The sequence below is a fragment of the Phodopus roborovskii genome, unplaced genomic scaffold (assembly GCF_943737965.1).
Source record: "Phodopus roborovskii unplaced genomic scaffold, PHOROB, whole genome shotgun sequence".
Taxonomy (NCBI): Eukaryota; Metazoa; Chordata; class Mammalia; order Rodentia; family Cricetidae; genus Phodopus; species Phodopus roborovskii.
This window is the reverse complement of record NW_026125444.1, coordinates 20097787-20121676: the sequence shown is the minus strand read 5'-3', so window position 1 is coordinate 20121676 and position 23890 is coordinate 20097787. Positions and strand designations below refer to the sequence as shown.

Genomic DNA, 23890 nt, shown 5'->3' with positions numbered 1-23890 from the left:
ACTAAAAAGCCAAGGTTGACGGCGAACTCCTTCCTGACCCTCCTGCTTCTACCTTTTGAATGCTAGGGCTTTAAGCAGAAACCATCATACTTGGCAAAAGAATTTGTGAATTTAGGTAATCTCATAAAATAGCTAACAATAAAATTAAAGCAGAAATTAAATGTAAGTAGAAACAAGACCTATGTATGTGCTTTTGAGTCTGTTGTTGGGTCGAAGTTCAAACCCAGGGCCTGTGTGCTGAACCTACACAGCACTGTTATCTCAGTCCAGAAGTAGAACATTCCAATCAGCTGTAACTTGTAAAACCATTGTTGAACATTCACTAATAACCAGATTCAGGAAAGGCCTCTGCATGTCATTTTAAAAACTATTTGTGTCCCCTGTCTTCAGCTTGGAAATGGAAAAGGCAAGGAATGGCCATTTTGTTCCCCTTCTGTGAGACTCTGCCAAGAGCACACTGTGTCACGTGCTTACCCTGTGCAAGGCATGGATAGTATTCTTCAAAGGGAGCGATGGTTGTACTTATTAAAGTGAAGGAACACAGATTGCTAAGCTGGGATTCAAAGCACGTTAAGGAAACCCAGCGATCATACCTGCCCCTCCAGTCCTCCCCAGTTAGGAATAATTACCAAAGACCAGGGTGTCTACCTTCCATCTAAGCATTAAAATTCTTATTAAAGTGCCTTGAGCATCAGCAAGACTGCCCTGGGAAATGAGCCAAATTGGCCATGACACTTCTCTTGAAGACTTTTTAAAAACGGACCAAGTTAATGAAGCTATTAACAGCTTCCTCTTGACATACACTAAATAAAAATAACCAAAGCAAACCCACATTTAGCCTGGGTCACACAGAAGTGAGTTCCAGCTTGGAAAACCCATCTCAACACAACCAAAACCAGCCAACCAAACAATAATGGCTGAGTTGGCCTGAGATGGGAACGATTCGCTAGCAGATTGCACTCAACAGGGCAGGCTAAGACACATCCAGAGATGCTCCACTGTGAAGAGGACAGTACCTGTTCTGGGCATGAGTCTCTGCCTGGCCTGTCACCTGTCCCAAGGATTCCTCTTCTTGCTTCTGACGCAGCCTTTCCTGCCGGGCACGGCGACGCCGTTCCCTGGCAGCCTCTTCCTCGTCATCATCATTCCGCTGATAGGCGATTCTGCAACATCATAAACACAGGCTCCTGAGCACACTAGCTGACAAGTGTTGTCATCAACGTCCTGGCCATACAGCCTTGAATGGCTACTAATGAGCCAGGTTCTAAAAAGGATGGTTCACTTTCTCAAGTTTGGAGACCCAATCATCTTTTTTTTTGTTTGTTTGTTTTTTTCCAATCTTTTTAGAATTTGAAGAGCACTCATCCAGTGACTCAGGGAATAATTTACATTGACCAAATAAACCAGAACATCTGCACCAAAGCAGGCTGCCTTTGGAGACTGTGGGTTAGCATATTTGGACTTCTGCACTGAGCTGATTAGCGCACACAAGATTTAGAAGTGGAAATAGCAGGAACTGAGCCCAAATGATCAAAAGACATATTAGAAAGGATTCAGAACATTGTGTGAACTAGAGCCAGCACTGTCACAAAGATTAGAAAAGAACCTGATTACCGTTACTATCACACCAAGATTCTGGTGCCAGTAAGCCAAAGTTGTTCACTAAAACTGAGCACAATGACTATTTTCTTTGGTCAGATTTTGTTATACCAAGGTTTGTGTGTGTGTGTGTGTGTGTGTGTGTGTGTGTGTGTCACTGACCATTGGTGGGTGGCTTCACAGTACAGGCATTGTGAGAGTGTGTCAGACACCTCAAAGGACCCATCTTGTTCACAAAACATGTGTTAGTATTCCGCCACGCATATGGCGTGCTGTCTGTGCATGTATGTGTGTCTTCATGTGCATTTTCCATGCGCACATGCGTGCGCATGTATATAGAGGCCCCAGGGCTGATGTCAGGGGTCTGCCTTGATTGCTTCCCACCTTATTCATTGAACAGAGCCTCTTAGTTGAACCGAGAGTTCACCCATGGCCAGCTAGCTAACCAGCTGCAGGCTGGAATTACAGGTGGGTCACTGTGTCCAACTACACTTATGTAGGCTCAGAACCGTCGTCTTCTTCCTCATGTGGTGGGAGTTCTAACCCCCGAGAAATCTCCCCAGAGCAAGAGATGTCCCTAAGTGGGCACAAACTTTTAATTTCTATGCAATTACAAAGACAAATTCGTTTTCAAATTAAAGAAAATAAAACGTCAGAACCATATGCAAACAGTCCATCATATACAACTGGTAGTAGTGTGTTCATTTTATATTTACAAACCAGGCATATGTAGGCTTAGATCTAGTACTTCTATCCACACCATATTTTTACTTCAGCAATACTATGAATATTAAAATGTCTGAAGGTTTGTTATTTGCTTTTTTTGTTACTTCAAAAGATCTAACTTATACTTTAAAATCTGCTAGTGTGTCAAATGTCAATATAAATAAAGTGTGAATGTGTTCCGTCTATATATTTATTATATATTCTATTAAATTGTCTGGTAATTTGCCACAAGTATGGAAGGAAAAATGGCATGGCAGAATTAGTGTGTGATTAGAGTAATAGTCAGAAAAGTTGGCTTTTAGAGCTGATCTCTTAGGAATATTTGGCCCTTTGTTCAACCCGTCATAAGTTTCCTTGTACCCCAGACTTGCAGTCAAATAGAAATTAATGGCGGTTACAGCAGAGCACAGTAAAGTGTGGCACCTTGCTCGTTGGCAGAAAAGTTCAGCTAAGGAGAGGCCTTGTGGGGAAAGAGGAGTTCAATTTTAGACGTGCTGAGGTGAGGGACAGCATGGCACCATACAAGTGTTCCCTTCTAATTCAGTTATGGTGTCTTTTTCAGGAGAGAGCCCTCCCCAGTGGTTTATTTAACTGTCGGGTTCTTGGCCTTGTATTTCTCTGGCTTGTTTCTCAGTGGACCTCTCTAGCCGCAGCAGAGAGAAGAGTACTTAACAACTGCTTCTCAAGCTAGTCAAAGAGGAATTCTCCATTTGTTCTCTCCATCTCGGGGTCGGCCGCGGAAGCGCCATCTGTTTAGGGACCTTCTGAGACAGGCAGGGCACGCGAAAGGTACACACAGGGCTTCCCCACGCTACAGGCCAAACTCTCTCTCTTGTAAAGCCATCAAATTCAAGCCAGTGTTTCCCGGGATATTTGAGATGTCATCACCTTCCTCCTCCCGCCTACTCTGTGACCTTTGGGCACTGACAGCATTTAGCTGGGAGATAAACTGGTTTTGCTGCCATGGCAGGGTCACAGCCAGCCTTCCTTCCTCTTGGAATTTTTCACTGGAGGAGTGACATGAGCAAACGTACCATCTCCACCGTCTTTTCTAATTCTTCCTGCTAACTGTAACTTAAGATCTGTGGGCAACCCACTAGCTGTTTGTAGACGCCCTTCTGGGATACAGTTACCAGAGATTGCTTGGGAATGATCACTAATTGTCACTAATAAAATAAGGAATTAAAGTTGTCTACCAGCTTAAAACAACAACAAAAGAACCATCATGGTTTCCTGCTATTTTCGATCCTAACTGGCCCTGTCTCGGGAGGAAGAACATATGGGGGGGGGGCGAGGCAGGTGGTACACTAGGTAAACGCCACATGCATGCAAACACTGGTGTTAACAATCCTCAGCGCCATATAAACACTGAGACGGGAATGGCCAGAGCAAGCTAACTCGATTAGCTGGGTCAGTGGGCTCAGGGTTCATCCCTGCCTCAGTTTACAAGGTGGAGAGTGACCGCAGAAAACATCGACATCAGTGTGGTCTCTTTGTACACACACATGAACATACATGCACACATACACCACAGACACACAGAGCCAAAAAAGAATGTAGCAGTTGGCTTTATAAGTGAACCTGTGTGGGTGACAAATTCTTCAACCGTGAGACTCCTACACCGGCCCGCAGAGAGCCAAGTAATCTATGGCTTCTTAAAGCAGCCCGTCTTTTATACTCCCACCACTGACTTCTTTCTTTTCTTTGGGGGCAGGGGAAGTTGGAGGTTTTGAGAGAGTGTCTCATTATGTAGCCCTGGCTGTCCTGGAACTCACTCTGTACACCAGACTGGCCTCAAACTCACAGAGATCCACTTGCTTTCGCTTCCCAAGGGTTGGGAATTAAAAATGTGTGCTACAACATCCAGATAGGATTTATTTTTCTTATTGGACAAAAAAAGAAAAAACAAACAAACAAACAAAAAAACCTCAGTGGTTTGCTCTTCCGAGTCTGAAAGCAATAGACTCCTGTTATGTTTTAGAACAAGGCAAAGACTTAATGTATAAAGACAAAAATGGAATCAGCTGCTTAGCATCATGTCAACTAAGCTCTGACATGGTGCAAATTTGATGCGTTCTATACATATGTCCCTGGGTACGGAGAGATACACATCTTTAACAAAGTGGGGTCATGCTATATGTATTAGTTCACAAATGGTTCCTTTAATTAAACTTAGTCTTGGCTATATTTTAACACATCCACAAACTACGTCACTGAAAACAGTATTTTATATCTACACACACCAGATGGTAATTATGCAGATATACTACAACGGCAATATTTTTCCTGGTGGTTATTAAATATGTTTCTCCAATTTTATGTCCTTGTAAGCAGTGGTACGTACAAGTCCTCAGAAGTTAGAAGTTCTGTGTTTACGAAGTTGAGGACACTTTATTTGGAAGCTTTTGATGCACTGATAAACTGGCCTCCAGAAAGGTAGTATAATTCCAGTGACGTGTGGGCACGCCCTCTTGACCACCACACAGAATTTGTCCGGAAAGACAAAGACACAGCATCCTTTCTACACCCGCAATAGCAGCAGCTCTGTTCCATGTTCAAGACAGAATGCTAGCATCTCTGATTTTCCACACATCTGCCTTAACCTTGTTTGAAATGCTGCTGACTAACAAAATTCCTGTCTAACCAGATGGTCAGAGAGGCATGACAACCCACTTTTACTTCCATGGAATTTCGGCAGATTCCAGTCTTAACCAATCCACTTGTGTCCACGGCACATAAGCAACCACTTTCCCCCCAGATAATTTGGGAGCCTGGTGGGATCCTGCCATCCTCTGAACCAACTCAGAAGGGCTCAACTTTCATACAGTTTTAATCAAAGCATTTCATTGTGATTTAAAAAAAATTAAAAAAAAAAAACAAAACAAAACTGGCAATCCCCAAGTCTACCAAGAGACACGCTGTTAAACATCTGGAGTCCATGAGCTCCTGAGCCAGGCTGGCTCTGAAAAGGTGTACAATGGAGTGTTCAGCCTTGTTTCTTGGCAATCCCTTTGCTCGTCTGGCCTCACAAACACCTGGAGATCTGAAAGACCTTTTCAGTGAAAGGTCAGTGTTGCTAAGAGCAAAATGACTCAGCAGGTATTTGGGACAAAGAGAGGGGACCTACCACGTACTCACACATAATACTTACAAACGAGTGCAAGCAATCCCCAAAGTTCATAATAATTACATGCTATCGACATGTGTGTCCACAGCATGAAAGAGTGAAGGGCCAGTGTGTCTTCCGTTCTCAGAACTGTTGCTTAAAGGCCCCGCTGTTACTGGATAAGAAAACTCAGATCTACATGCCAGGAAAACTCATTCATAACGCCTGGCTGTTCCAAGAGATCCATCAACTTCAAGTCTCTAAGGCCAGAACTCCTGCTGGCTGCCTCTGTATATCACCTTGTTAAATTCTGGGCCTTTCAGATGGAAAAGTTCAAACAAATAAAATCCTTGCAAACATGATGAACAGGGAAATCACTGGGGATTCGGTTTCTTTGTTATCAGTCTGTCAAGGGCTAAACCTGTACCAGAGGAGAGAAAGGGGCCACAGAGGTGTCTTCAGCAACACATTCCCTGTAGCCTTGCTTCTGTGTTCCCTTTCTTCCACAGTCACCATTTAATTGCTCGTGGCTTGCACAACATGGAGGAAATTTCCTATCACAGGACAGTCTGGGTCTAGTGGTACACATTGCCGTCCCAGGTACTTGGGAGGCTGAAGTGGGATTCTATTGTGGGATTATACCAGCCTGGGCAACTAATTCAGGTGTGGTCTCAAAATAAAAATGGAAGGGAAATGGCTAGGGATGTAGCTCAGTGGTAAAGTGCTTAACCCAGCGTAGGCGAAGCTGTAGGTTTAACTTTCAGTACCAGCAGCACCAACACCACCATCAGCACCAGCAGCAGCAACACCGCCAGCACCACCACCAAGGAAATGGAGGGAGGAAGGGAAGGAAAAGAGGAAGAAAATATATCTATAGTACATTTTTGTTAATTTTTTTAATACCCCCTTTCCCTTTGGTTTTTTAGAATATTGCCCTCAATTCCCCCCCCCTTTTTTTTCCATTTTGCTAGTTATCTGATGTGAGACTACAGGACAGTATCATTAAAGTTCCAATGAAATGTTGTCAATAAATATCATTTTATCGACAAAAAAAAAAAAAAAAAAATTCCCAATCTCTTAACAGGAAAATATAACTAGAACTGCTCCTGGAGACTGACTAGCAGCATTCGCAAGACCTACACAGGCTCAAACCACACAAAATCTCAGCACGTGGAAGTGGACACCAACCTCATCCCTAACCAAGAAGCTATTTCAATTAACACCCACTGAGAATGGGGAAGTCCGTTTTCTCCAATGGAGTGTCACTGCGTACATCACATCAACCACACACCAAGGCAGGCCCTGTGCCCAGGAGCAGCCGGCCCAAATAAAACGAACTACGAACTCTATGGTTTTCTTTTTTTTTTTTTTTTTTTTAATATTTTTTATCCTTTTTAATTTATCTGTTTTAATTTTCGTTTTTCCTTTTATTTCTAGAATGAGAAAGAACGCAGGGTAGGTAGGAAGGTGGGGAAGAAAAGAAAAATTAGTAAGCACTTTTATTGAAGGCAGGGAGCCAATTGCCTAACACGTTTAAGAGCTTTAAACCCCGCAGGTTCAACGAGAAAAGAAAATGAGCCTCAGAAAAGAAGAGGCTCAGGGATTTATAACGAGACCAGCCATAAATACTTCACTCAGACCAAAACCTGGAGATTGCTTCCTTAACTGTTCCTGCCACGTTCCCGTATCTAAAAAAAAAAAAAAACAAGAACGCACCCCAAAGGCCACAGACTGAATAGCTTCCTCACGGGTAACCATGAAGCTTATGGAAATCTGCCATGTGTGAACTCACAGCGACTTGAGAGGCAGGTAGAGAGCTGGTGGACCCCAAGATCAGCACTGATATTTCTGCATGTCACTGAGCCCCACTTCCACGAGAGTCATCTGAGAGAAATCGACATTGCTAAAAAGGGATCTCAGGCTTGTCACTGAGATGTCACTGTCGTGTTCCCAACTTCCTATAGCTATGCACTGCCCATGCATCGAGGAGAAGACCTGGGCCTCACAGCCTCCAAGAAGGGCATCTCTTAGGCAACTGTGATTATTATTATTATTAATCATTGCTTCTGCCTATGTTGTCTTAATGACAGGATCTGACTGAAAGAGTTAAAGCTTTCTGTGCGCTGAAAATGTGCTCATCAACTATTTGGAGGCAGCATGACTCACGTACATCCGTTATTGTTTTTGTACCAAAACCCCAGGGATTTTTTCCCCCCATAATATGAAATGCAAGCAGATCCTCCATGCCAATCTACCTCATCAGCACTTTAAATTGCTTATTTTCTCCCAGAAAAGTCTGAGGCTGCACTGTGATCAAGAGGGAAAATCCTGAGCCACCGGAAAGAGTCCTGTGTTCAATAGATTTACGACTGCACCTTTATTGAAACATTCCAGGATCTGAAACATATTTTTGTTTACATGTGGCGTCAGCAAAATATTTTTGTTTCAACGCATATAAAGTCCAATTCTGAAGTTTTCCCTCGGGACCCTTAAGAGGAAAGGAATGAAAAGTATAATGGAGGAAAGCAAAACCCAAGAAAATAAGAATATTTTCAGTCAGAATGTAGGAAAGTAAACAGGTCTGTGTGTAATAAGAAAGGAGAGTGAAAAAAGCCTCTTTGGAAGGACATTTTTGTGGCGGGGTTAGAAAAGTAACATGTGCTATATTCGTCATAGGGCTCATTGACCTGCCATGTCACCGTTGAGCCATATTTGCTGGTGTAAATGAACACAAGGAGATAGGTTACTTTGAAGACAATTATCCAGGAAGAGAAATACATCTCAGTTCATCTGTCTCCTCCTTCTCATCCCATGTCCCTTGAACATACTTGAGTCACTAGAGTTTGTATACCAGCCATGTTTATTTGGGTTTCCATAACATTTGCAAACCTTCATGTTCACATTCTTATGTATGTCCTCCTTAAGTTGTTACCGCCAGTCCATCATTTACTGTATACAAAGACGGCATCCCACAGTTAAACAAATAATATCTGTAACCAGAGGCCACGATGAGGCTGTGTGCTACAGAGCAACAGACAGTGGGAAGAAAAGCAAGACCTTCTTGCATCTATGCACACCACAGAAGGGTGATTCTCAGCATCATGACACCACCATGCCGTGTGAGCTGGCCAACACATCGGGTCTGGTTGGAAGAAACCTAGGCCATCAGATATAAGAACATCCTAAAACGGTCTTACCCTAGGATAAACAGAGTCTCCAAGTAAAAGGCTCATGTATGTATCAATGCGTATAGTCAGTAGGAATTTTAAAATGAAATATTCTGATACATCGAAATTAGTTTTTTTTTAAAGTTAAAAACTATCATAAATTGCGCTGTACTTGTAAATGAATATAGTGCAACTTCACTAGAACTTCAACTAGAACTGACAAACTGACATGTACACACCTATCAACTCAGACATCGCTAGCAGCTAATTAGGGGCTTATGTACTTCTTTCCAACACCATTCCTATCTCTTTTGTCTCCCAATCACCCCTGCCTCAATTTTGCAGTATTTATATTACATTCTTGCTTTTGTTTTGTGGCTTTACTACCATGGTGTGCATTCCCAAATAATACATTTTAAAAGTATTGCCTATTAAAAAACAAACTTCATATAATAATAAATGCAATCCATGATTGGTGACTTTCACACAACAACATGCCTTAGGGTTTATAGGAATCCGTGTAGTTTATAAAGAACAATGGGACCTGAGCATGCTTTCCAAACCTCTCTTGAGATGGTGCTTTGGACGGAATAGATAACTATGATCTCATTCAACTGGTGTCACTTTCTTTAATTAAAAAAAAAAATCCTTAAATGGCTTATGATATTCAGGAGAAAATAAAATGAATAAAAACCTATATTTATATTCTTATGGAGCTGTTATTTTTCTCAGGCTTCTTTTGAAAAGAAAGAATGTGTATCATTAAATTCAGGTTTGGGAGGGCCATTCCATAACAGTTTCCTGAGATAAACTGAAATCTATTCATGTTCTCACAGAAAGGATTGAATTTGTTCCATCCTCTATCTTACTATATCCAAACAATACACTTGTTCAGGCAAAAACATCCACCTTTTAATTTATAGAGTTTACAAAGGTCAGTATGAGAACCACAAAGATGGCTCCATGGTTAGGAGCATCGCTGCTCTTGTGGAAGACCTGAGTTCAGTTCTTAGCACCCATTTCCGGTAGCTTGCCCTGAAACACCAGAAGTATTTAAAACACAAAATGAAAAAAAGGTAGGTGTGGGAGTCTGAATGTAATTGGTCCCCATAAGCTCATGGGGAGTGGCACTATTAGGAGGTGTGCCTTTGTTGAAGTGGGTGTGGCCTTGTTGGAGGAAGTGTGTCACTGAGGGGTCAGGCTTTGAGATCTCCTATGCTCAAGCTGCACCTAGTTCAGACCACTTCCTGTTGCCTGCCGGTCAAGATGTAGGATTCTCAGCTCCTCCTCTGGCACCATGTCTGCCTGCATGGCACCGTGTCACACGGTGATGATAATGGACTAAACCTCTGAAAATGTGAGCCACCCCAATTAAATGTTTTTCCTTTATAAAAGTTACCAAGGTCATGTGTCTCTTCACAGCAATAGAAATCCTAACTAACAGTAGGAACATAAGAGAGGGATGATGATAGAAAAGATCTCTAAGACTGATTAGTTGGTCTGTGAGCTAACTTTGGTTGAAATAAATTACAAAGAGAAAGGGAAATAATTAAGTAGACAAGAAGCTAATTAAAAGGAAATTAGCCAAACTCACTTTCCACTTTAACATTCAACCAAAATAAATGTAGCTAGTAATACCAACTACTACCTGTGTTTCCATAAACATTAGCTTGTCTTAAGTCCCAACCTAGGATTCTCTAATAATCATCATGAATAATGACTACAAATATCATAAACATTGAATGTGTGGATTATGAAAACATGACAATATTCTTTGACTTTTAAAAATTGCAATCAAAAGTAACCCTGGGGGGGGGCTGCTGGAGAGATGGCTCAGTGGTTAAGAGCATTGGCTGCTCTTCCAGAGGACCTGGGCTCAATTCCCACCATCCACATGGCAGCTCACAACTGTCTGAAACTCCAGTTCCAGGGGATCTGATACCTTCACACCAATATACCTAAAATAAAGTTAAACAAAAAAAATTTAAGTAACCCTGGAGAGAGGGGCAGAATCAGACTTGGGATGTTCTCTGGCTGTCATACCCATCAAAGGAAATCTTGCTTTGATGTACATGGTGCATGGACAATAAGGCTAAGTGTAAACAAGTTTTAAAGTCAAATATGAGAAAATAACTAAGATCCAGGTGCCTATGACTGCCAATACCATATTTGTCACCCGCCCCCCCCCCCCCGTCGTGTCTCTCTCTCTGTCTCAGAGAAGACTAGACATGACACACAACTGACCAACCCCTGCTGAATGAAGGCTGTAGGGAGATTCTATGAGCTGACGTGGCTGCAACCGCATCTGACCACAGGTGTATCAATAAGCAAATTCTTTCCAAACATGTATTTCCATATTCCTATGTAAAAGACACAAAGTCATCTTGAATGAGTCTTAGAGTGACCTAAAAACTTCAGGCATTCTCCCAGACTTGAAGAATTCATGCGATGCAATACACAGGTCCATAATTTTATATGGTTTTGCTTGCAATTATCACGTGCGTAAACACTTGACAAAAGAAACAAAGGAATTGGGGGAAAAATAAACCAAAGCCCAAAGACAAGTTGTCCTTAAATGGGGATTCTAAGCCTGTGAGTAATTAAAGGGAATCCCTGCAAAGGAAAGTGGTCCTGCAGACAGGGAGGAAATGGTGCTCAGCAGGCGGAGGCTGCCATGTCCTTACAAACCCTGTGTCAGCATCCTCTCTAGACAGACAGGCGGTGCTTAATGTGGGGGAATTTATGGATAGTGGATTTTCATAACAGACCTTTTATGATCTCTCCCTCCCTGAAAAGTGCCCTCCAGAGCGTTTCTGCTTCCACCCCCAGTTTTAACTGGAGAAAGATTTACTATTCCTTTCCTCCTTCACAAGTGGTCGTTTCCATTCGGGTTGCACAGCCTCCCATCTTCATTCCCTTCGTGTCCCTCAGCTCTTCTCTGGGACCAGTCGGTCCTCACACACGGCTGTCATTCTAACAGCGTATTGGAGTGGCTCCTATTCCCTGACTCCAGAGCTTGCCACACAAAGCCATGTAGGATCCACTGGCTCGTGTCTACCCTCCAAATGCTAGTCTTTAGGAGGTTTGTTTACAAGTGAAGGTAAACCTTGAGGGGAGACAGGAAATGGAAAATGAAGGGCCACATCCTGGACACTTGGCCTGACGGAAAGGACATGTATCTTTGCAGGGGACTTGGCAGCCACTGGATCTAGCCTCCCTGCTGTTGGGAAAGGAAGTCAAGAATTCTTTTCTGCTCCTGGTGGTTATGGCTCTGTCAGGGGAAACATACTTAAGACAGTGCCTGCTCAAGATAGAGATGAGCTGACACTCATTTCTGCTTGGTGAAAAAACAAATCGAAGATAGCCAGTTTTCATGCTTGAAGATGCCCTTTAAGTAAAGGCCCAAATGTTCTTTTAAACGGAAGAGCTACCCTTCTAAATGAAGCACCATGTTTGTGTGCATTGATTAGATTAGAAGCAGTGACAGCTGAAGGGCCAGAGAAACCCTAGGCTTCTGAGAGGGTAATATGGGCCTTACAGATATTCTTATATGGCACTTAAAATATCTTGAAGAGTCTTTGTCTGGACTCGTAGCTCCATATACCAAGAGATGGCAAGCCAGGAAGGCTTATGCTGTTTTCTGACTAGACACGAAAGCAACCACTGCCATAGCAATGGAGATAACAGACTGTTAAACTGTTATGTGGGCTGATTACAAATGACCACTTGCAGCATCAGCATCAGCATCAGCATATGGGTTTCTAATCTTGTGTACATTCCTCCCTCTAGCCAAACCACTGGCCACCTGGACCCTGACTCAGAAGGAGGGCGGTTCAGTAAAGCTAAGAGAGCAGAGCAATGAACCGTGGGGAGGATGGGGTAGGTAGACCCTAACTCTAACCCTAACCCTAACCCCTAACCCTGTCTGAGGCACAGGCAGCGGATATGGCAGATATCAAGGTGGAGTTTTGGCTTGTGGCTTGGGATGCTGAGACTGACTGCCTATGCATGACAGCAGGTGGCTAGAATAAACCCACCCTGAAGAAGGCACTAACGGAACAGTTGCTCTGTTCAAGCCATGGAGGGACAAAGCAAGGAGGAACCAACGGCTTAGAATGGAGTCACAAACTGGTAGGCGAGCCGAGAAACGTGCTAGGATGTAATGGAAGTTCAGATGCGGTAAATATTAAAGGAGACATATGCAGTGGCTGAAAGCTTAGTGGATGGATAATATAGTTTTAACTGTGGGATGGATCGGAGAAGGCTTCATGGAGACAGTGGCACTTGAGCCGGATCTAGGATTGGGGGGTCTGCAAGGAGGGAGGAGACCCTTCCTTCATTCAGAGAGCACAAATGGAAGGTTGTAATGTCAGGAAATGTGGACACGGGAAAGCAAGCAACCCCGTGTGGCCAGGGCTCTCACCGGGCATGAAGGGCATTAGCGCAGCTCTGGCCGGGTATGGTACCAACCCAAGCATGGCTTGCAGCAAGAGAAAGAGCAGACCAGCCATTCTGCAGATCTTGAGAATGGCTCCCTCTAAAGGGCCCGGCCCTGTGCAAATGTGGCCTAAACGGATGGCAGCGTACACAGAGGAGGATTGGCTAGTTCTGACTCCACTCCAGGTGTTTCAACTCATTCTGCAGCTTTCCTCAGGAAATAAAAGGAATAGTGCCAGCTACGCAATATCAAGGGCTCCATAAATCTCAGCAGCAAGAGGAGCCTTCAGCTCAACAAATCCCTGGGTCATTCAGAACGGTAGTTTGTGGCAGACTTCTCAAGAGCAATAAGCTAGGCCTTCAGTTCTTTGTGAATGGAACTGCTATTCTCTTTCTTAGCGCTGCTCCCCCACAGCCTAGCTCCCACCCTACTCACCCACACAGCAGACATTCATTTCACGGCTCAGACTCCCATCAGAGTCTGTGTTAAGGCGTTAAAAGCTTAGGGGCATAGATGGATTCAACTGGATGGAATTGGGGAGGTTATTTTAAAGTATGCACCACTTTGTAGATGGTGGCCTTGAGGGGGTCAGTGGCTCGCGCTAGCAATTACGGCAGGGACCCAGGTCTTCCTGGTGTCTTCCTAGGCTAGGGACTTCCTCAAGCTGTTCTGCCAATTAACAAAGGCCTTCAATCATGGAAGCCAGGGACTGACAAACGATGGCCTGCAGGTCAGATCCAGTCCATGCATTTTTTTCTCTAAGTTATTGTATGGGAAACTAACAATTATCATCTTATCTATGGTCTATGTGGGACTTCAGTTTCAGAGCTCAGTTTAAAGGGCAGAAGTTGCTATCACCCAAATTTGAAAGTAAATACTGTGTTGCCCAAACATGGTTATTTGCAGGCTGGGCATTTATCTATATTAGAGGCTTTAAAACAATTTTTTTTTGTAGTATGTTCCTATCAAAAATTAAACAGAGCTAGGTGTTGTGGTGTACATCTTTATTCCCAGCATTCAGGAAGCAGAGGCAGGTGGACCTCCATGAGCCTTGTCTACATAGCAAATTCTAGGCCAGTCAGGGCTACATAGTGAGACTTAGTCCCCAAAAGAAACAAACATAACAACTCCAAAAAAAAAAAGGTACCATACTAATTAGCTCTTTTGATTTATATATATTCAGTTATTGATGAATTAAACACATATGGTACTAGTAAAATATTTATAATATTATAAAACACACAAAAATGAACACATTTATTAAAGTGAGTAGTGATAGGTCAATGTTCACAAAATTTCTATTACGTTTTATGGTTTTGTTTTGTCACACTGTGACTAGTTATTTGAAGGTCCGGCTAACACGAGGTTCAATTTACTCTCATATTCATTCAAGTTTCAGCGACAGTTGCAGCTTAGTTTTAATCATTATTACTATTTCCTTTAGATTTTTAAAATTTTACATGTATGAGTGTTTGGTTGCATTTATATTTGAGTACCATGTGCATATCTGGTGCCAGAGGAGGTCAGAACAGGGTCTCAGATACCCTGGAACTGCAGCCATGGTTGTTGTGAGCCACCACGGGGTGCTAGGATTGAAGCCAGGTCTTCTCTGCAAGAGCAACTGCTCTTAAGGGCTGAGCTGTCTCTCCAGCCTATGAAAAACGTGTGTGTACAACTGGAAGAAATAGACGCTTGGTATGTTGAAGCAGAGCATCAACACCCTAAGTCTCCTCATTATTCATGTGTGTCTGTACGAACTCCACCATTTCCCCTGTCGAAGACATGCAATCCTGCTTGCTCCATCATCCACTAAGAACCATGAACTCATACATTTGGAGTTTGTGAACTGAGCGCTGGGGAACTGGCTTCCAGTAGAGATTATGAACTCTAGGGAAAAGCTGTTACATCTCCACGTGGCCTGCTGACCCGAGTGGCTGGGGGCTGGGGAAATGATCCTCCCAGCTCATTCCCAGAGCCTGCTTTAGCTCCCTGGGCATATCCTTCCTTGTATTTCGAGCAAATTCCCTTCTGCCTGTAGCCTCTTCACAAACATTTATGAGTACAATTTATAAGCCTCTAACAAATGCTTTTTAACTGGATAAACCGTACTGCATGTAAACCCTCTGACCCCCCTGAGAAGAAAGGGCCATGTGTGTGTACTATGTGCTGCATATCCTAACCCCCATTCTTCCCTCTGTGGATGGAGCCCATGCTCTTCCCTAAGGACCGCATTAACTCCATCCTCTATTCCCTTCCCCTACTGCTTCTACTTCAATGTCTCATCTTCTCCCCATCTACCAGCTCGAGAGCCATCATCCCTCAGGTTAGGCTTAGATGAAGCCTTCATCTTGCAAACTGGCTGAGGAGAAGCCTTTGCCCCCTGTGAAGTCACGGAGATTGTTCCAGACCTGCATCACACATTGCTTTATTTGCATTTAAGCATCCCTCTCTTACGTTGCCTGTTGTGCACGGTGTGAAGATGTGTTTGCTATGGTTGGTGTAATAGAAGCTGTGGAAGGCCGATAGCTAGGCAGGAGGTGTAGGCAGGACTTCTAGCTCAGTGTCAGTGGCACACAGGGGTGCAGCTTTTTTAAGAGGCCCTGCTACCAAGTACTTGAATGGGGTTTATGAACAGAAGGAAGTGACTACTCCACAGTGGAAGACTAGGTAGAAACACCTACTAAAGCATGGACCCAGAAACTTCCCAGAGCTGGGGCGGTAAATGGAGCTCCTGCCGGTACTGCTGGTATGAGGCTAGGCTCTCAGGAAATGGAGGAGGGCAGAGACAGCCACCAAAGTTGTGTGTCGGTAGCCTAGTCATTTAAGGCTTGGCTTCTGTGGCCAGAGAACACTGTAGATGTACAGAAAGCCAGGTCCAATCAGAGAAAACCTCTAGAAAGATATGGTATGTTTTAAAGGATGTTTAGGTTAAAAAAAATGGATATAGACAGTCATAAAAACAAGTTTAAAAATAATGAAGTTAAGTCTTTAAAGAGAGAGTAAATGAATATGAAAGGAAAAAGCCACATAAAGATGGGAAATACACAGGATGTCTGGATCCGGTATGGTGCTTTGCTGACTTTGAATTTTTTAAATACTAATGCACAAAAGAACAATATCTGCTGAGAGACATTAGATTATGGAAACTGCTAAATTCAACCAACATATATGTTAAGAATATTTTAACTTCAAAATGAAAGTCATACAATATGTTATGTTGGGGAGGAGGTTATGCTTTTCTTTTTTCTACAGGAAACAAAAAGTTATGGTTTCTTCAAAATTAATGAAGACCAGATTTAATTTGGGGAGACCTCCTGAAAATCTACAGACATGAAAAAAAGAAACCAAGAAAGACTACAGGACAGGTGATGAATATGCTGATCCCTCTACTATGGAAACAGCTCTGGGACTAGATGAGACATGATAAATCTGTTTGGCTACAGAGTCCTCATGCCTTATTATTACATGCCCTCCTTACATATGGCAGGGATAGAGGTTTGGTTATACAGTCTGACCAAATTTGTAAAGTTATCAGATGTCTTTTAACCTGCTCAAACACAAAACAAAATATCATCTTTAGCTGACTTGTACACACCACAATTCCATACTTATGTTAATGCAGATATGTATGTTACCTTTAAATTTTTGTGTTTTCAGAACAAAAGGACCAGACACTAACAAAGACATGGCAAACAGCTCAGGTGATCCAGACTCAGAAGGTCTCTTTTGCAGTTACTTCAAAAATCTACATCCAAAACAACTTTAAATTGTACAGCTGAGATGGTTCAGCTTCACAGACTATTCCAGCCAAAAGTTCAGATCAGCTCTACACCTTCCCATAACACAGAGACTAAACAACAACAAAAATATAGCTAGTCCTCCCAGGATTTGATTAATATCTCAATTTTCTCAGGGTCCCCTAAAGATGTCATCACCCCCAGACAACAGGAAGCAGTCTAGAGACCTACATTCCCTAGAGGTGGGGTTGGTGGTCTCTGGTCATTCAGTGGGTTATGGATGTTTGTCATCATCTAGTGGAACTGTTACAAGTTGTTATTGATCATGGTCAGGGAGAAAACCAAGCAAAGGAAATTAGATTCAGGGATCTCTTTCTGAAAAAAAAAAAAAAAAAAAAAAAAAAAGGGATATGAGAATGATAGAATAAAAGGGTATATTATTGGATTCTACTTTAGACTAAAAACCTACTATTAATCTCAAATATTTTACATTGGTATGGATTTTTGAATATTGATACAAATTGAAGGTTATTTTTGTTAGAACCTACTCTATGTTCTATACTCTTGTTTAAGGTTTTGTACCTATGCAGTTCATTTCAAAATGTAATGTATAATTAAGAAATACAGGTTAGTAGTTGGTCACCCATAATAATCAAACTTGTCATGTTAGATATGTTTTCAAGGTTAAACAGAGAGATATTTTAGATGACAGGTGATCTTCAAACACTTCAGAGACCTACAGAATATGACATTTAAGATGATAAATAACCTAAGGCTTTTCATGACGGTGAGACATGTCTACTCCTGGCAGCACTAATCTACTTTAAAAAAGGATTATGGACACCAAAGAACCTCCATATGGAGTTTGCTTTCATTTGTGGCAAATTTAGCCATCAGGCAAAAAAAAAAAACTGTCCTTGCTTCTACTGCTGACAGTACGCTGTTCAAATCAAACCAGCAGGGCACAGAAGAAAGTGACTGCCAAATTTTATGAAGACAAGGTAGGACAGTCCTTCAAAAATTCCTGCTTCACAGAAAAGTCTATCAGACATACTAGGCCTGTAGGCTTAAAGCGGATGTCCCAACATTGCAGAGGAAACTTGGCTGACTGTCCAGGAAGATAACTGTTTCTGTCATTTTTATAGTTTTGGAAGTTGCCTGCTCTGTACTTCCTGTTTACTCAGGTAATAGGTCCTTCTCAGCACTTTGATGGGATTAAAGACTAGATAGTTACAGTTTTCCTTGTTACTATATTAAAAAAAACCTACAAAAGAGGTGTAAACTATATAAGGTAGACAGACATAAAAGCTCAAGTTGTTTACCTAAGAATATGTCTGAAGGTCCAAGAAGATACTTTTAGGATAGTAATAGAAGTTATGATAGAGAATGGTGTAGGTATAAAACTCTGGACTCATGGAGCTGAGATAGAGCGATTTCTTCAAATTTGCCGAACAAAAATGGGCTGGACATTGTGAATAGATTTCTTACTTGACAATTTTCTTACTGTATATAATTTTACTGTATTAGAGTTACAACCTTTCCTTTTCATGTGGACAGAAGGGGGAGATGTTGTGGGATATTTGTACACTATGTGAAGGTGTATTTGCTGTGATTGGTGTGATAGAAAGCTGAAAAGACAATAGCTAAGCAGGGGGCAGAGGCAGGAATTCTGGGCATGGAGAGGACTCTGGGAAGAAGAGAGGCAGGGAGTTGCCAACCAGGTGTCGACGGGCAATACAGAGAAAGGTAACGCCACATGGCGGAGCATCGATGAACATAAACGGGTTAATTTTAGTTATAAGAGCTAGTGGGACAACCTTAAGCTAAGGCCAAGGTTTTATAACTAATAATAAGTCTCTGTGTCATTATTTGAGGCTGGTAAGGGAAAAGAAAGTCCATCTACAGTTGTCACACATGTTTCTTGAAAGCCAGAATGAACATCTATGTTTAGACTCCCCACCCCGCCCAAGGTGCTTTTGCACATCACAGTCATTCGTTCATTAAGAATGCCTAAGTGCATTAAAGAAAAGCATAGCACCTTAAAACAAAGAACAACGGCACCCATGGAAGCAACTAAAGTGTCCCGGGATGTGAGGGAATTCACTGAGGGGGGAAAGATCTTTCAGGTCTCAATGTCATGACTATGAGTTGACAGAGCAGAACCATATTAAACCAAAACAGAGTGACAACATCAGCTTCAAAAGCCAGGCTTGATGGTGAAGGGACATCAACAACAAACACAAGATCAGGACCCACCCCCACACGTCACATTTCTCTCAGACTCTCCTCTCTAGACGTTGAAAGAGGAACTCATCACAATTCTTTCGTACCATTCCCTCTAAATCTTGAAAGCAATCACTGGCCACAATTTTCTTTCCAGTGTTTGCTTGGGTAAGCGGCAGGCACATTTTGCAGACTGGCCTAGAAATCAAATGTTTTAATGGATTTACCACAAATATGTTTGTCACATTTGTGCTTCTTTCTTTGCAGGGATCATTATCCAAATGCCCTCAAAGGTCAGAACTAGAAAAGGGTCAACAACACCCCCCCCAAACAAAACAAAGCACAACAACAAACCACAACAAAAGAGCAGGTGGTGGTGGACAGAAGAGGTGGACAGAAGAGGTATCTGACTTGAGTCTAGTCAATAGAGACCAAGGCAAACTGGGTCAACTGTTGTTTTCTACTCAACTGTGGACTCGGGTCCACTTCAGGGCTTATCTCCCTGTGTGTTTGTGTATGAGTGTGTATGTGCCGCCCACCTGTCGCTCTTATTGTCAAGTCATGGGTCATGGCTTGAGCAGTATTTTATTTTCTTGATGCTTTGGGCCACGTTCTTCCTCTCCATGGAAGAGGGAGATGTCACACAATCATCTTCCCTTGCTGATTTCTAATATTCTCTACACTCTCTTTTTCTTCTCACTAGCAAACCTGGCATTGGTTTTGGCTTTTTGTGATGCCTTAGAAAGCAAAATGAGTTCATGGTGAGCAGTGTGCTTGACTTAGCCAATCCTTTACAAATATTTCATGAGACCTAGCCAAAACTTAGAACACCCAGTGGATGTTCTAAGAAACACAAAGATGGCCAGTTCCAGTGTGTCATGGGCTGTTTTATAATTTCGACATTTAATTTCAGGGCTGTGCTTTTAACTTAGTATAATCTACTTTGCAGGTTTAATTTGGGATGCATCTGTGTGGGGCCAAGGATTTTGTTCAGTTCCAGATATTTTAACTATTTGTCTGGCCAACCTAAATATTAAAAGAACAGTTCAGACTGGCTATTAAGAGTCTCAGAACACTCTACTGACTATATGTAGTATCCTTCAACCCAGGCATTGGTAGATATAACTCCAAAGTAAGACTGTATCATGGGCTTGTACTTGTAACAGTTATTTTGGAGGAAAGTATATGCAATTGTCCTTTATGTAGTTGTTCCCTCTAATCTGCGGGGATGGGGGTCTAAGGCCTTCTCCTGATGGTTGATACTATATATAGTATATATTATGTACACATATGACATATAGTATATATAGTGCATATATGTACATAAGTTCATCTATATGTACTTACGATAAAATTTAATTTATATACTAGGTACAAGTAAGAGATAAAGCACCATAATCAACAACGAAACACCACTAGAATGATATATTAATCAATGCCATCTAAAATGTATAAACTGCCTAGAATTTTCAATTTAATATTTTTAGAGCAAAGTTGACCAGGCATAATTAGTAATCAGTGTAGTGAAGCCCCCAAGCCGTCAGGGTACCTCCTGACACCTCATTTTTGTGTCACTTCACATAGAACCTTTCACTTGATGGTGTCATCATTTTCTTAACAGTTATGACAAAATATCCCGGAAGCAGCCCCTTATGGGAAGAAAGATTTACTTTGGCTCACAGTTTGAACAGTCACAGTGAGGGCTGGAGAGATGGCTCAGGGCTTTCGCAGAGGACCCGGGTTCAGTTCCCAGAACCCGCATTGCTCTAAATTCAGTTCCAGGGTATGCGATATCCTCTTCTGCCCCTTGTAGACACTATACACACGTCATACAACGCAGATAAGCAGACATATGCACACGCATACATTTTTTAAAGTAATAAATTAGTTTTTAAAAATAATCATTCCTCTTAAAAGAAAGAAAGAGAAAAGGAAGAGGTCCAGTTCATCATGGTGGGAAGGTCGTAGCAGAGTTAATAGCAAGGGGAGAGCAGCTGGGTCTTGTCACAAGTCACCAACTAAGCAGAGAGAGAACACAGGAAGGAGGTAGGATCAGGCAGTGGCTCTCACTGTCTTCCTCACCAGCAACCCACTTCCTCCAGCTGCCCAAGACACAACTGTTGGCCGGAGAAGAAGTGTTCAAAGCGCTGCAGGTGGCACTTCACATTTAAGCCATGACACACTCCTCTGTGACACTCTCTGCCAACCATTTGCTTTATAAGTTCCTTCGCATAGTGTTCCGTAACAGTTTGCTTCCTCTGCTTTCTCTGGCTTGCCACACTTTCCCGGGGTAAAGTTACCATACCTTACCCTGCTTGTCTACATATGCTGATGACTGCCCAACCTATAATCCCAGATTTCCAAATGGCCTGACTTCCTTGAGAATGGACCATTCCGCCTGGAGAGGGAAATGTTACTTCAGATACCTGACTCATCCATGAATTTCCAGAGTTTTCACTCTTTCCCATATGGTATTGTATTCTCGCAGCCTATTATTTTCGAACATAATTTTGTTAAAAATCCCTTGGTGGTACCATTTCATATTTTCTAGATGCAGCAATTTTACAGTTTCACGATGTGAAGTTGGCTTAGTATTAGAGAAAAATCAGAGCAGCATTTATTAATCATATTGGCTCTCAAGAGATATATAACTTACAGGACGCAGAGAAAACGTGAAAAGTATAACTGTATTACTACAGCTTTGAAATGCATTCATCATTTTCAACTGTTGGCAGAAAGTTTTACTCCTCCTGGGTGTGGAAAATAGTATTTAAACAATGCCCATGTGTCTAGAAGCTGATTTTGGTTTCAACTACAAGTCTCTATTGTTGAGTTTAAAACAAATGGACTTGAACTTACTGGCCCAAGAAGAAACCTGTTTAACTCGTTCCATGTACATACTGTATTTTCTTTAAAGGTTTCAAAATGTCAGAAAGAGTCTGGCCCTTGACGGAAGCAGATGACAAAGTAGATGGTGCATTTGGGGACTTGGATCTCAAGGTCACCAATATTAGGGATACAGTTGAATCACCTGGGGCAGCTCTTAAGAGTCCCTGATACGGGTTGTACCCCAGCCCAGTTCATGCAGAGCTGCTGATCTGGCATAAGGACGTTCCAAAACTGCTTAAGGGATTCCAGTCTGCATGCGGGTTGAAAAACACCAATTCTTATGGAGTGCTAGAGGGCCAGAGTGCCAGAGTGCCAGAGTGCCAGAGTGCCAGAGGAAGGGTTTGGAGCAGATGCAACTAAGATAGAAGGCTCACTCAGAGAATGGAACCGAACGTGGACACAGGCAGCCACTCCAGTGATCAGAGGGGACACAAATGACCCACTTTTCTTTATAAGCCTAATGGCAGGCTTCTTGTTTCCTTCATTCCATTTTAAATTGGGTTACATCAATATTTAAAAACAACTGTAGGTGTTGCTATCACTGCATGGATAGATTCTTAGGATCTAAAAACATTGGTTGGACAAACCAAATAGCAGACCTCTTGTTCTTTCCATAACCAAATCTGACATCATTATCATCTATTCTGATGACCCGCCCATCTTTTTTTCCAATCACTGACAAATTGTGTCAGGATGGTATTCTCCGAGCTCAGCTGAAGAGCTGCAGAAAGCCAAGCCTTAAAGTTTGTTTTACAGCAATTTGAACTGTCAAAAGAAGAAACCAAGTCAGGAGCGAGCCAAACCAACAGAGATACCTGCCAAACCACACCTTATCCTCCTTGATCAGCAAAAAAATACCATCCACCGCCTGACTTCCCTTACCTCACCCTCAGGAGCTCGCACATTCCCTTATTAGGACACGGGCAGGGCAGAGGCTGCTCCTGTCTGAGGGCCCAGGATTGGCTTCCACAACATATGCAGCTCATAAGAAGGAAGCCAGGGTAATAGGCACAGAGGAGGGGGAGGGTGGCTGGAAACATTAACTCCTCATTTTGTGGAGGACAATCCATTTTGCTAAGGCCACAATTATGGCTTTGGAAAACAAAACTTTCTTTAAAGGCCAAACCAAAATTAAAACACAATTCTGATTTTTTTTTTAAGTTAAAAAAAAAATACATTCTTAGGAAGGGTGTTTTTAAAACTTAGAAATGCAATCAGAACTGTGATCTGAAGGGTGCTGGGGAGACATTTGTGAGCGTCCAGTCCTTGCTGTCTGTAAGGGGTGGGCTTGGGAGATCTGCACACTCTTGGTCTGTCTTAGTCCTAAGCCAGAGCATACGCACCTAGAGACACCATTCCTATTCACTTCCCCTCTCTCCCTTCTCCCCTTACACACACACACACACACACACCTGAAGTAGAACACAAGCCCTGTCTCTTCTTCCTGACAGTTTGTCACCTGCTGACAGCATTACCTTCTCTTGGCCCTGACCCTAGCCTTGGCTTACATGCTCTTCCTGGTCTCACAGCGAAGCACTGTTCACGCCAGGCTTTTCTCCTACACAGTATTAACACAACTGAGTGCTGCTTCCAAGTCAGAATGAGACATCGCCTTGTTAAGATCTGTCAGCAGGGCTGCCCGCTTAAGCCCATCCTGTTTGGTGGCTAAACTGTTTTTTGGAGCCAATTCCTGAATTCAGGGACATCCAAGCCGTCACGGAGCACAACAATTTTGCAAAGCACTTTCATCACATACGGGATGGAATCCAGTCTTCATAATGTCACTGAGATGGATGCTCTTACCATGTCTACTTCATAACTGAGAAGACAGACAGGCTTTGAAGGGCCAAGGGACTTAGACCCAGAGCTAGGCTTCAGCACCATTTTGAGTGTTGCTGATCAGTGCTCTCTTTTGTGTCCAAGATGTTAAAAATCTTGGTTCTGCTCAACTGAGGAATCTGGAAGCCTACCAGAGAGAACCAAAATTCTCACATTCACCAAGCCC

At 42.5% G+C, this 23890-nt stretch overlaps 1 protein-coding gene across 3 annotated transcripts in view; it reads right to left on the bottom strand.

Annotated features, from left to right (window-relative positions):
* The window catches only part of Cald1 (caldesmon 1), a 177952-nt gene that overhangs the window by 32760 nt on the left and 121302 nt on the right, over positions 1-23890 (bottom strand). For all 3 annotated transcript variants that reach the window (XR_007833948.1, XR_007833949.1, XM_051175874.1), the window contains one exon: positions 1017-1163. Coding sequence is in view for 1 of the 3 variants with exons in the window: in XM_051175874.1 (XP_051031831.1) it covers positions 1017-1163 (147 nt within the window). In the remaining 2 variants the exon portion in view is untranslated. The remainder of the gene's footprint in view (positions 1-1016; positions 1164-23890) is intronic.